This window comes from Drosophila tropicalis, unplaced genomic scaffold (assembly GCF_018151085.1).
Source record: "Drosophila tropicalis isolate 14030-0801.00 unplaced genomic scaffold, ASM1815108v1 contig_859, whole genome shotgun sequence".
NCBI classification, from domain to species: domain Eukaryota; kingdom Metazoa; phylum Arthropoda; class Insecta; order Diptera; family Drosophilidae; genus Drosophila; species Drosophila tropicalis.
In genome coordinates, this window is record NW_027173353.1 from 1,803,106 (window position 1) to 1,817,118 (window position 14,013).

General features: G+C 36.1%; 1 protein-coding gene across 5 annotated transcripts in view; it reads right to left on the reverse strand.

Moving 5' to 3' along the window:
• Nucleotides 1-14,013, reverse strand: part of Cdep (Chondrocyte-derived ezrin-like domain containing protein) — a 35,028-nt gene that overhangs the window by 16,234 nt on the left and 4,781 nt on the right. For all 5 annotated transcript variants that reach the window (XM_068298050.1, XM_068298051.1, XM_068298052.1 and 2 more), the window contains exons 2-10: nucleotides 9,860-10,670; nucleotides 4,112-4,344; nucleotides 3,822-4,043; nucleotides 3,516-3,759; nucleotides 3,285-3,445; nucleotides 3,116-3,190; nucleotides 936-1,042; nucleotides 596-711; nucleotides 254-536 (exon numbers count right to left, since the gene is read on the reverse strand). In XM_068298050.1, the coding sequence (XP_068154151.1) occupies nucleotides 254-536; nucleotides 596-711; nucleotides 936-1,042; nucleotides 3,116-3,190; nucleotides 3,285-3,445; nucleotides 3,516-3,759; nucleotides 3,822-4,043; nucleotides 4,112-4,344; nucleotides 9,860-10,108 (1,690 nt within the window). In that variant the 5' untranslated portion in view covers nucleotides 10,109-10,670. The remainder of the gene's footprint in view (nucleotides 1-253; nucleotides 537-595; nucleotides 712-935; nucleotides 1,043-3,115; nucleotides 3,191-3,284; nucleotides 3,446-3,515; nucleotides 3,760-3,821; nucleotides 4,044-4,111; nucleotides 4,345-9,859; nucleotides 10,671-14,013) is intronic.

Consider the following 14,013-nt stretch of genomic DNA (forward strand, 5'->3'; position numbering starts at 1 on the left):
AACACTGCAAAAAAAAGCACAAATAAAATATATATTCACAAACGTTAAGAATGGCCTCACTAAATGCCACTAACAATAAATTTGAATAAATTAAATTGGGACTAAGTTGGTTAATTAAGAATTAATAATAAATGGAAAATGTTTTCGGTACATCCAACATTCCGAAATGTCTTCCATTTTAAAAATTTAATCATAAAATTAATAAATTAATTTAATGAAATTAAATTTGAGTGGATAGAATTGGCAAACTCACCTAAATTGTGATCGCCTGGATGCACACGACCCGGATCGGGACCTCGCTGTTGTTGCAGCTGCTGCTGTTGGCTGCTGCTGCTGCTGTTGTTGTTGTGATGAATGGGCGAAGTCCACGATTGCGGACCCTGTGGCGAAAGCGAGCGGTTCGAATTCATTTGGTCCATAGCCGCTGCCGAGTGGTGTTGACGTTCCGCCCCCGAGCATGCCGCTTCCTCCGGCGAGGTTGGCGATTCCGCTGCATAATTCTTCGTCTGATAGATCTCCACCTGGGCTGCTGTGACCTAAATGATATTCAAAGTATGTAAGGGATCATTTTTAAAGCGATGCTCTTTCAACTCACTTGAGAACGCATGTGGTCTATAGGATTGTCGCGTCGGCGATCCAAGGTATCCGCTGCCTTCTTCGTCAGAGAAGGGGTCATCGAGTCGTTGCATTGATTGCGATAATCCCATGCCGCTAAATTGTTCAAGTGACAAGTAAGATAAATTGATCAAAAGTTGCCACAAATCAATTATGAAATCAATTAAAACTTCGACTGACTCGACTCTACTCTACAGACATGCCCAGAACTTAAAATTTAATTAAATAAAATGAAATTAAACACCAGAGAAAAAATAAAAGGAATCAAATGATAAAACAAAATACAAGTAAACATTTTGAAAATCAAAATAAATACAAACCAGTGTCAATTGGGAGTAGGGGATTGGCTGAAATGCTGGAATTCACATACGTATGCGATTGACTTCGGCTACTAGCATTCAGTGGCCCTTGCCGGAACGACTGAGACCTGCAGCAAAAGAAAAGACAAGAGGAATACCACGGTTTTATTTTAACATGCTCAGTTTTTCTTGTTTATTTTTTTTTTTAAATTTTGGTTTTTAGAATTTTATTACTTGGTTTTTTTTTTTTTTTTTTTTATTTGGATTAGTTTAAAGTGTTTAGCACGTTTTAGGTGAAAGTTTTTAGAACTTGCTTTATCAAAGCATGGAAGAGAAGCGAAATATTGCTTTGCTTTTTTTTAGCGAAAAGACACACACAGAATTTTATGCTGGCGGTAGATATCATTTGAAAATAAAAATTTGAAAAATTATTAAATTTTAACCACTAGTTAAAACAAAAATATAAATTTACATATATACATACATATATATACATAGCGCACAAAATAAATTATCTAGTATTATAAATTGTTATGCCACTGTTTACTTTTAAAGGATTCTAATAGAATAGTATCGCCTGAAGAGCAAGAAGTTCAGGTGTAGTAACTTTTTGAAATAATTAAACGAATTAGACGAATCCTTTTGAAATTTGACTTTATGATGCTCGGTAAAAAGTAATTGGTTGGAAATTTAAACATCAAAGCCCCAATTTCACAACACCGAGACTTAAAATTGTTAAGAACTAGAAAATGTTTATGGAATTTGTATTTATTTTAAGCTGTCAAGAGTCGAATAGTAATTGCAAACATCTGCCTACAAAGAAAACATTAAGATTAAGCCGAAAGAATGCTATTGTTTAAGGATTATATGTAAGGTAACAAGAAAACCTTGTGACCTTTAAGATGTCAACAAAACGTGCGCTCACAATTAGATTAGAAATTGTTGTGGAGAATAAAGTTACTTATTAACCATATAACTAATTGGGAACAATTATAACAATGCAATATGGAATGCTGATTTCGGTATTGAGGAGTACAGCACTCTAATAGAAACAAGAAAACAACATCATTATCATCATCATCATTATTATAGTTCTGAATATTTGACTAACTAGACTACAAACAACACACAAAAACAACACAACTATGATCAGGGATGATGAATGATAGATAACAACGTAACTATATATAATATTTATGATCGAGAGGATAGAGAATGCGACAGAGAAAATACGGTTAGGGTGGCATCTGAGTGGTTTGATTAGTTGTGGTTAATGATAGATGACAGGGAAAAGGACAAATTAGAATGCTTTTGGGTAGTATTACACATAAACAGTTTGCCAATCGTTAATCTGGTTTTACACAAATTAGAAACTAATATTAAGAAATATATACAAGAAAAAACAATGGGAAATAATTATACAATTGTCTAAATTATTTTTAGAGGATTGTATCCAAAAATATGAAAATTAAAATTCTTTTCATACACAACAACTCAAATTAAAGAAAAAGACTGTTAAAATGATTTTCTAAATCGTAAGATTTTTTTGGACTTTGTTTTTGCTTCAAAGTTTCTGTTGTGCTTTGTTCTTTTTTTAGACCAATTGGTTTATGTATTAAATTTCGGTCTGTATTTTTTGTTTTCAGATAAATCCTCTTCTCTTTTCTAAGGCGCGTGACCAACTTACAAAAGTTTTAGTGGGTGGTTTCTATTATTTTGTTGTGGTTTTTTGTTTTTAAGCGGGGTGGAACAGTTTATAAATAAATGAAATTAAAGAACAACAAGAATTTTGTATAATACAAAATGTTTATAAAGTTTTAAAATGAATAATAAAACAAAGAATTGAGAGTCGAGTTTATTGTATGATGATTTTCAATGTGTCTGAATGAATATTGTTTTTCTTATAACTATATAGATATAAGTATGTTTATATCTATGCAAATAGTTAATTTTTTTAAAAAATATTTGATCAAATGAAAAATAGAAACAAAACGAGAAATCGTTTTATCGATTTTCACAAAACCAAAGCTTATAGGCAAAAAACATTTTGAAATAAGTAAAAAGAAAACACAAAAAATTTTTCTACATCCAAATGTAATACATAAATGTAAAAATTAAAAGCGAATTTAAATTGCGTTTTGTGCTTAAAGCCTTTGGGCGGGACCCTTGGCATATTTTCTATTACACAACATTTCACTTACCTTTGAAAGTTTTGTCGTTTTACATAATTCTCGCGTACAAATTCAATAATCTGTTTTTGAGTTTTGCCGCTATAACTAAAATGGATAGAAAGAGACATGAAAAGTTATAAAAATGTGTATGATATTCATTTTTTCCATTTTCTTTCTTGTTTTGTTCTTTTCCTCCTACCGAAATGAACTTCCGCGAGAGAGCACTCGAGTTTTACGCCTGGGCGTATTTTGTACGGCCGTGCAACGAAAGAATCCATGATTTTCGACACATTTCTTCCAAAAGTTTTTACACTCATTGCGTCCTTCAAAGAAGAATTCCACAGTATCCTTGTAATAGCCCTGGAAAATGTGTCAGTTTAATGTTGCAATGAAGTTTCTTTGAGATATGCATTTAATTTTGAATATTTACATAACCCTCGGGATGCAGTTTGACCAGGAAACGTTTACGTTTAAAAGATATTTTACGTATTTTCGCCCAAGAGAAGGTATTGATCCGTGTTATATTTTGGAAGACTGCTATGCCCATATGAGCTACAGCTAGATTAAGCGGTACGCCCTCCACATCCTTGGCCGGATGCATTTTCATGCCATAAAGCTCACAGCGACGTGCCGTCTCTAGTAAGTTGAGGTCCGCCTCGGCTGGCGTTTGTCCACTGAAATTATAATACTTTTATTTTAATAAATCCATTATAGATAATCTTTCTTAATTACATACACGTGTTTCTTATGGTTCTCCATAATCTTACGCTGCATTGTGGCATCCTGATGTGGCACAAAGCGGTACGATGACAAATACGTGTGATCAGGATAATCTTCTGGAACAAAATCGCCGCATGATGCCTGAACAATATAGCTGGCCATCAGAGCTGCTGTATTATCATTGCACTGTAGAGTGCCAACTGCCAGATCCCGTTTGATTTGCAAGCAAAATAGATACCTGCAATGCAAATAAAACAATGATTAGCAAGAATACTAACTTATGTGATTAGAGAAATGCAAACTTACCTAGTGTACTCCTCCTCTAGCTGAGCTGGATCTGGTGTATAGAATTTAATGCAGAAACGTAATACTGGATCAATCAGCGATAAACCAACTTGACGATTCATTGGCTTCTCCAGATCCAACCAGTATTTCGTATGTGTTGATATCTCACTGTATTCCAGACCAAAGTAGTCCGCTTCGAGCAGATTCAATTGGCGACAAACTTGCTCAAAAAGGACACGACCCAGAGCTTTAGCCTAAAACGATAGTAAGAGGAGTTAGAATCGTGATAATTAGAAATGCCAAATAAATAAATAATGTACATATGTATGTACATAAGACCAAAGCCTACACTCAATTTGGCAGACACGACCTTCTTTGCATTATACAAATACAACGTAATTGCAGTCTGAGACGATTGACTAAGTGAGTGAGATAGAGATACCAATAGTGTAGAAGATGCCTACATGGCCTACTTTTAGTCTGTTCAGGCGACAACTCAATTGAAATTTTTTATTTAAATGCAATCAAACGCATCTCACCCGCTAGGCGCTTAAGGTTGGCTGGGGGCATGTGGCATCATCATTTTCATCGTCGCCATCGTAAGACCAGAATTGCATGCTAGATTAGATTTTAACGAGCTTAACGAGCTCGAAGCCATCGTTCGACCTCTACTCTTGAGTCTGAGTCCGATGACTGTGGCAATTGTGCATGAAATTTATTCAACAACTATCTTAAATCTATTGAAGTGCTTTGCTGTGCGCAAGGTGATAAGACCAATTCGAATATTGCACACTATCTAGCTAATTAGTTTTAATTGTAACGCCACCCAAAGTGAAGAGAAGACCTCTCAAAAAGCATCAATAAGGCAATTTTTACACGACTTTTATGATTTCTGTTTCTATTTAGTGCCATAGATATTGAATATTGGTTTTAAATCGGTAAAACTTTTTAAAAATTCGCTAAAAACCTCATATTAAAGGCTCTGTCAATTTTAGAACAATTTTAAAATGTCACACAAACTTATGATCTTGGCTATACTGAAACTCAAGTAGGCTCTTATAAAATTATTTCCAAACCACTTTTATCCTAACTATGATATGATATGTAAATATAACCCACCAGCTTTAATAAATAACTAGCTTACAACATTTTCACATTCCATAACGTTTAGTTTTCTTAATAAATTCTTTTTTATAGTAGCGCTAAATAGGCCATTAAAATTTTAATTTTCCGCATACCTTTTAGCTTTTGTGTGAAATCAATTAACAAGATTAGCAATTTGCGGTAGTCCTTGAAATATAAACACTATGCAAACGGCGTTTGCCTATTTCAATTTGCTAATTTGACTAAAATAATAAAGCATACTAATCTTCTTATATACGAATTGGCCATGTGACGCACAGGCAACACACATAAATATGTTAATTTTAGATCAAGAAGGGCCAGCACAAACAGGACAAGGTTATTTCGGTGCCTTTACAGTCTGTTAACCACATTTGGCTTGAATTGAAGAAGGAATCAACCGACTTAGCAAACGGCTAACCAATCAAGGAAAGTGCTTTGTCAGGTTTTGGCAAGAAAATGATGCGCTCAATTTTGCCCCAAAAAGCATGCAACACATTTCGAGTGTGAAATGTTTTAGCAGCTGTCTCTCACCCTATCCCCTACATCGCCCTTTCCCCCATCCACTTCTACACATAGAAAGTCGTGCCAAAATGTCATTAAAATCTTCCCAACGCCTCTTGTTGATTTTCGTTTTTGCATAGTTTATGAGACGTACACACACAAACGATAAACGAACAGACAAACACATTATACATATGCCTTGCAGTTGTTGGGCGTGGTCAAGGCTACATAAAACATTTTTTTAATTGAAATATAAGCCCCAACCAACTTTGACTGAGTGAGTGAGTGAATAAGCAACTCAAACAATGAATAATTTATATCAAGAAATAGCTACTGCATTTTTCATCGGGCTGGGGTCCTCAAAGTTTCACATTCTTGTGTATATTTATACTTTTGTATAAGCGGTAGGGATAAAAGACTTCATCCGTTGAGTTTCGTATTACTTCTAATAATACACATAAGCTAATTATAACAAATTCAGCAGAATATTGTTCTTATTTCATTGCGATTAAAGCGTGGGAGGAACCAAGTGGTAAGAGGTAAACCCTTAAATCAACTCAAAGGTGACTTATAGGTAATTCAGGTAATTCACGCCAAAGGCGGTGACAGGTGTCTATAATAATATTAATTAATTCATTTTAAGAGTAAAACTAATAATCGTCTACAATTCTACAGAATATTATTACATCTCCGTTTTAGTTAACCAAGTGTAGGCCTTGATATAATGATATTTATCCAACATTTCCCATCTGAAGAGGCTTTAATTTGGTTTTGGTAAACAGAAAAAATGGCAAAAAGCAAAATTCTGAAGAAATTCTCAAGAGAATGCAACGGCGTCACCGCCATTGTTTGCCAGACCAACTGGGAGGCTCGTGAAAGGACCACGCCCAAAGCTACCATACACACGCACACACACACACAGTGAGTGGGACATATACACTGATACACATTCGGGTCATTCAATTGTCTACTTTTAGGCCAATTTGGATTTTCTCTACAGAGCAAAGCAATTAACTTTGGACGACTTCTGCAGAACGGATGAAAACGACGGAAAACGGAAATGGCAAAATGACAGGAAGCTGCTTTTCCATTGAAAACAAAACCAGCACACATACTGAGAGCTCTAAAAGTTGGCATACAATTCCATCCATTCGCTTATTCAATTTGTCGCCGAGACAGAAGAAAGGATGCACACAAGGATGTTTGCCTCTTGCAGGTGTCTTATTCAGGATGCGGGCGGAACAAATTCATGCTAAAAATTTGTAAAATATGTGGGTGAAACTAGGTAGTAACAAAAAAAAAAAGTTAGTTTTCAAAGTTGTGGTTTAACAAACAATTTTCAGTTATATCACACATTTGGTGAAATCCAAAAGTTGAACAAGGATCTCAAAATAAAAGAACTCATTGTCCCATAAATTATTTTGCAACTTTCTGTCTCTATGATCTGTCAAATAAATGTCAATAATTTGCGTCATAATTCGATAAAACAAAAAACCTAAATCTATTTTTGCCCTATCAGCTTAACAAAAAATATGGTGTTCATTCCCCACAACTGATGTTTATTCTATTTTATCTTCAATTGTAAGATAGATAAATGAAAGGCTGACAGCAAATTTTAGCGAAAAAAGTCAGGCAAGAAATTATTGCCGAAAAAACACTTTTAAAGTAAAGTGGAGCAGTGCAGTTGTTTGGTTCACCCATATAACCCCACTGCTGTGTTTCGGTCTCAACCACAACATGTCATGGTCAGATAGCCACACAAAACCCATTAGAAACCTTTATTAATAATGCATTTGACCAGCAATGTTTAGTTAAGGCTACACACAGAGACCATAAAATGGTAGGAAAAGCCTTCGCCCGTTTTCCTCTTCCATAGACCACAGAAAAGCTGACATTATACAACCTAGTCTGCGGTTCATATAATAGCTAAGGGGTTCTCCCATCCAACATCGTCTCTATCCCGCTATAGCTTTGGGGTATAACTATTTTCGTACTCTGCTGTAACCATGTCAATATGTACTCACATACATATGCACATACATGTGCATATATAACACTTACGCAGCGCCAGAGAAACAGAGAAATATTGTTTGTGACATAAGGCAGTAAAACAAAATATATAAGTATTAGTAAGTTATGTGATTGAATTTTTTATATTGGTTCAAGGAAGTCCACTTTAAAACGACTACGAAATACGCTGGATTCAACTATCTTCTATAAAAATTCACTTTCAACATATTTCCACGAACAAGAAAAGTTTTTGCTTTCTACTGTAGAGGCAAATTTTAAATATTCTTTCCTACTTCTATTTCTAGTTTGATCAAAATGTTGGAAAACTGCACAGACCAAGTTGCAATGTTTATTTTAATATTTCAAAATGTTAAGTTCCTATTATTTGTTGTTTAATTATACAAAAAGTGCTCAAAAAAGTCTGAGACATTGAGTAACCTCTACTTTATTAAAGTATAAACTTGAAATTCTGCCACTTTTGCATATTTCAACTTTAAGCCAAAATACTTGTAAAACTTGAAAGGATTTTCAGCAATGTCAATCCGCAGAAAGCACTGCGAAGGCGAAGAAGGTGGCACTGGCAGCTTGGCAGCTGTTTTTTTGCCATATAAATTGTTGAGTGGCCCCAAGCCGCTGGCTATTCAAAGAACTAGGGGATATGGGAGGGAAAAAATACCATAAAATAGTTTTGTGTTGGTTAGCAGGAAAAGCAGCCACTTAACAATAGCGGCGACAGCAGCTCAGCTCAAGTGCAACTGGTTAGAGAAAAGGTTAGAGCCACCGTCATAGCAATCTAAATGCCATCCATTCACCCATCCATCTGTAGGACGAGAGGTTGGAGTAGGAACCTCAACACAAACAATGGCAACCATTTTGTAAAATGTTGTAGAACATTTTTTCCTGCTGAAGCCTTTCAAATGTGTCTGCTGTGAGTCCACGGCCTACCCGTGCCCTGGTTTGTGAAGCTTTTGGGCGTGGCCACTTTAAACAGAAACAAAACACCAGCTAATGGAGACACAGGGAGAGACGATGACGGGAGGAAGAGAAAATGGGCAACCCCATGACAAAATCCATTAACACAAAAACACAAAAGTGGCCTAAAAAGGAGAGACCAGGAAAAAGCATTGGATAAAGGAAAGCACAAGCAAGGAGCGCGTCATGAGTTGGGCATTAATGCGATTTGTGGTCAACAAACGAAAGAATGGACGGGCAGACTGAGGGCCGGATGGCCAAACGGAGTAAACGCCGTGTGTTTGTATTTTGCCGGAATGGAGTGCAGCAGCAGCTGCGGCAGTAGTTCGTAGACCTCAAATGAACTCGTTTTTCCCTTCCTCTCTTTAATTGTGTGTGGAAAGCAATATCTATGCCAAGTTGCTCAGTTCAGTTTAGTTTGGTTGGGTTTTCATTTTGTATTTGGCCACTTCTCGTTACCAATCTCTCGCCCCACTTCGTCCCTTCGCATTCTTCAGCAACTTCATCCAGCTGCTGTGCTGCTGCTGCTGTTTCTGCTGGTCTCTGCTTCTGTTCTCTTGTTAGTTCTCTTGCAACAGATTTTGGCTTCCTGCCAAAAACACAAAAGTGCCAAACATACACATAGGGACGACTGACTGCCGCGCCTCTCTTTCCTCCCCTATAGCCCACCAACCCGTTCGAATCCCTACAGCAGGCAACTGCAACGGTTTGTCGCATAAATCTGCAATCCACTTGATTTTCACATTTCTATAAATTAAATCTTTCTCTTCACATTTTGGCATTTGCACGTGAAAATGGTTTGTATCTCCCTGCAAATATGTACATACATATGTTTGTATATACACAAGATGTATATGTATATAAATGTTTCTGTATACACAAAAGAGGAGGCCATTTTTCATTTTACGCCTGACTTCCGTTTTTGGCCCAAGTTTCCGGTCCAAAAAAACGAAGCCAACGAAATATTTTCGCCATGCCTTTCACTTAGATTATTAAAAAACTGACATTTCAATTTAAATTTAATTGATTTTGGAGTCGCAAAGTTGTTTTTACACAAAGCCTGTCAAAGGACAAATATTTGACAAGAGTATAGAAAGGGGCAAGAGAGTTAAACCAATTTCGGAATAAATTGGCTTAAAAACCATAAAGTTCTTCACTTACCTGTACTTGAAACATAGTGACTGAATCGTCCAGCATTTGTATGCGGACAGTTAACTTCTTGCCACCACGATGACGGGGCGTTGAGGGTGTCCCATCGACTCCTGATGGAGTGCTTAGTGAATGGATCATCCGACCGCCAGTAGGTAATCCACCGGCACCACTGGCGCTGCTTAAATCATAGTGACGACCACCACCTCCTCCACCACCGCCAGTGGATCGTGTGATAGTGCCCATATCGGCCAAAGACATTTTATAGACAAAAATTTTGGGATTTGCTGCGTCTTGCTAAAATCCTTTGATATATCGTACGTTTCTTGTTTTCTTCAGTATAATATTTCTCGTTTGTCTACGTTTCTACTAAATGCTAAATTTTGGAATGGTACTGGGTTCGGTCCGTTTTTTTTCTTCTTTTTTTCTTCTGTATTACATTAATTAAGTTTTTTTTTTTTTTGTTTTTACTTAAAGCTGTGTATGAGTGTGTGTTCAATTCGTTTGCTTTTCGTTTGGTTTCGATTTGATTCGCTTACAGCAAAAATTGGAACAACAAATGATAATTTGGTGGGGGGAAAGAAGAAGCCTTATAATAATAACTCGCATGTGGTTCACATTTGCCCCTTTAGTTCATCATTCCACTTCTTCTTCTGTCTTGTTGTTGCTCAATTTATGATTTTTGGGGTTTTTTTTCTTTTATTTCAAACTTTTTGAAGCGCATTAATAATATTTATCATATGCTGCCAAGTGATTGCGCCGCCAATTTCCTCATCATCGTCAATATTCTTGTTGGCTCTCAATTGAAGTTGGTCGCATTTTGCTATAAAGACAATGAAAAAAAGAAATAGAGGGCAGCTGTTAGTTATAGTTTTCTTAGGAAATAAAGTTGAGCAAGATTAATAAGATTAAGCATATGGCTTGAGGATCTTAAGGGGGTTTAATCTTTTAGTATATCACATAAGTTCAGTTAATTGTTTGAATATGTCCATTAGAAAAATTTCACTTTTATTCAATTCGAAAGAAAATCCGTTTAAAAACGATTATAAACTTAAATCATTTGCTAAAAGTGGGCGGTGAGACCACCGCAAAAGAGTTGAAATAATAAATAAGCCAAAAAGTGGGCGATTTGATAAATTAAAAACCCATAAAAGATCGAAAATATCGAAACAACAATGACCCAAAAAAGAGATCTGTTTAACTGTCGAAGGGATATTATTTAAAACATTAAAAGCGCATAAACAAAACATACAGAAAGTAATAAAAGAGGGAAAAGAAGAAATGATCAAGAAATTAGTAAAACACCTGTGAAAATAAATAAGCCCATTACAGACACAAAACGACCCACAAGACGACGACGACGACTTTAAAAACGGCGAAGAGAAGGTGAAAAAGTGACCAAAGAGAACGGGTGAAAGAGAAATAGAAAAATCTGAGAAATAAAAAAAAAAGAATAGGCGGCAAATCAAACCAAAAAAAAAGGAAAAAAGCGCATTATGAACTGCTCCCTAATCAAATTTGACGGGCTACCCACGTGCTGCTGCCTAGTTTCTGGCCCACGCCAAAAATGGAAAAAAATTAAGTTGAAATTGGAGTCAAAGACATCGCCATCATTCAACCTACATAAACTTCCCTTGGAATAAAAAAAAAACGAAGTTTGGCGCCCAATTATGTTTTATTGGCTAACATCCATACGCAGATGTATTTGAAATATTATTATAAAGTAGAAAGAAGCCATAAACTTTGAAAAAGGAACGTGGACTGTAAATTTTGTGCAAAAATGAGGGAAAAGAGAGAACATATTACAGGATGCCCGTCATCATCATCATCATCATCGTCGTCATCGTGATATTGAATGAGGCGTGAAATATGTGAATTTACGAGGCAACATCTGCATATTGAATGTGCCGTAGAGAACGACCTTTTCTTCTATATATAGTCAACTAGTCACTCAGTCAGTTCTCTGGCCCAGCGATAAGAGCGACGACTGACTTTCCAGTCAAAAGAAGAGTTGACAACGTTCAATGACCCATAGCCAGCCAGTTTGGTTGGCGATAAGAAGAAAAAACGGGTAAAGATACAATAAAAAAAAAGAAAAAAAAGATATACATACATACATACATGATTTTCCACATGCTCTCGCAAAAAAAAAAAAAAACAAAAATGAAAGATACATTCAATACTTTGTTAAACCGACAAACGATTGAATGAATTGACTGAAGTGTTACTTGACGTCACTTTCCAAGAGATGCTCAATAAGTCACGTTTTCACATAAATTATAAATGATTAGCATGTTTGTGTGCATTGTGCGATCATAAAGCATAAAGACGACGGTACTGAATATTTATTTTATATTTGAAAACTTCTTTGCCGTTTATTGTGGGTAATTAATGTGGCTAGGGCAAGTGCACGAACGAACAAAAATCATAAATCAACTTCTAAATTGGGTGGTCAGAAAAAGGTAAAGAAACATAAAAGTTATGTCAAGTGAAAGCGGAGAGTAAACCAGTTGAAACTTAAATATTTTTAGCAATATTAAGTTTGGTTTCCCATGTTTTAAACTTATACATTGAAAACTGTTTACATTCTAGACTTTTTGGTTTTGGTTAACTTTTCAAACTCTTTGGTTTTTGGTTACTTTTGATCAACTTAAAATTTTGCTTTGCAATAATTGCAACTTTTGACTGACACACAAAATGTGGTAAGATATTTAACTTAATTAAGAAACCATAAATTTGATGTCACATACACACGGGGAGGCACAACGTCAATGTAAAAGTAATAAAACTTTGTTGAGGATTATGACGATTGGTGGAAAGAGGAGGAGAGCCAAACCAAGTTGTTCCTTCGCAGGAAAAAAAGAAGATGTGCTAGATTGAAAACTTTGTTTTTGAGAGATTCAACTTCTGACAAGTCTTGATAGCAACCGGAGCACATCATTACCTATTTGAGTGAGTTGAGCTTGAGAGCTGAGGAATGCCTGCCTGCCTGTGACTCTTTATGTGACTCCAACAGTACCTCCTTTTAACTAAGAAGTATTTCCAACTAAGGCCAAACGATGTCGACTCTGCGACGTTGGCATAAATTGTTGGCTTTTGGCCATAGTTGGTGCAGCAGTCGGTTGCTCGATTGGTTGCTTGGTTGGTTGGTTAGTTTTTGGTGTCTAGCGGTACTCCAACCCATTTTCTATGACCAGTTTCTAGATACACGTTAGGCGACACCAAGCCGAACATCATTAATATTTTCAAACTGCAAACAACATTAAGGATATTAAGCAACTGAGCCCCATAAACTGTAAATTAAATTATTTACAGAATGTTAAAGACGGTTGTAGGAAATAGGAATGTGCCCAATACCTCTCCTTCTCTATGTCCGTCAATGTCTTTGAATTGTTAGAAATGTCAGTTTTTAAAAACTAAAGCCACCCTCATTTTATTTCTAAAGTTTCTCGTCTGCTGTCTGGATAAGTTATCTTATATAGAAAATGTAATTGAATTAAAATATTGCTGGCATCTCTTCTTCCATACAATATCCATGCCAGTTTGCCTGCTCTTGTTATGATGAATCACTTTGAGTTTTTCTTAGGAAATAAAATACAGACAGAAATAAAAAATGCAGTGCAAGCAGCAGCAGCACACCAAACAGTACCAAATTGTTGATGGATGTTTGTATAGTAGACAGGCGGCTAAAGAAAATTAAATCTTCAACAAGAAATCATCTTCTTTTACATCCCACACATATGTTTTGGGTGCTGCTGCTGGGGCACTTCTTTTATTTTCTCATTCCCATTTCCATTCTCATTGTCTTTTCTTTTCTTTCTTCTTTTACAGTGGGTTTAAAAATAAATTGCATAGCAAGTACACACAAACAGAAAATTATTTATGTAGATGTATAAAAGGATGCATCGTCGTTACATCAAGACTGCCGCTGCCTTGTCTTCTCCCTCTCTGACTTTCTGTTTGTCTGACGGGTCTATCTGTCTGTCAGTTTCTGCTACTGCACTGCATCGCAGGCATTTCAAAGTCGAAACTCTCCTTTACACACACAGTCTCAGCCGTATATACTCTCTGGCGTTCGCCTCTGGCCGTGGCTTTTAGTGTGCAGTTCATTAAAATATGTATTTAAGGTTCTCCACCCCTCCTTAACCGATTCCACCTCTGGCTGC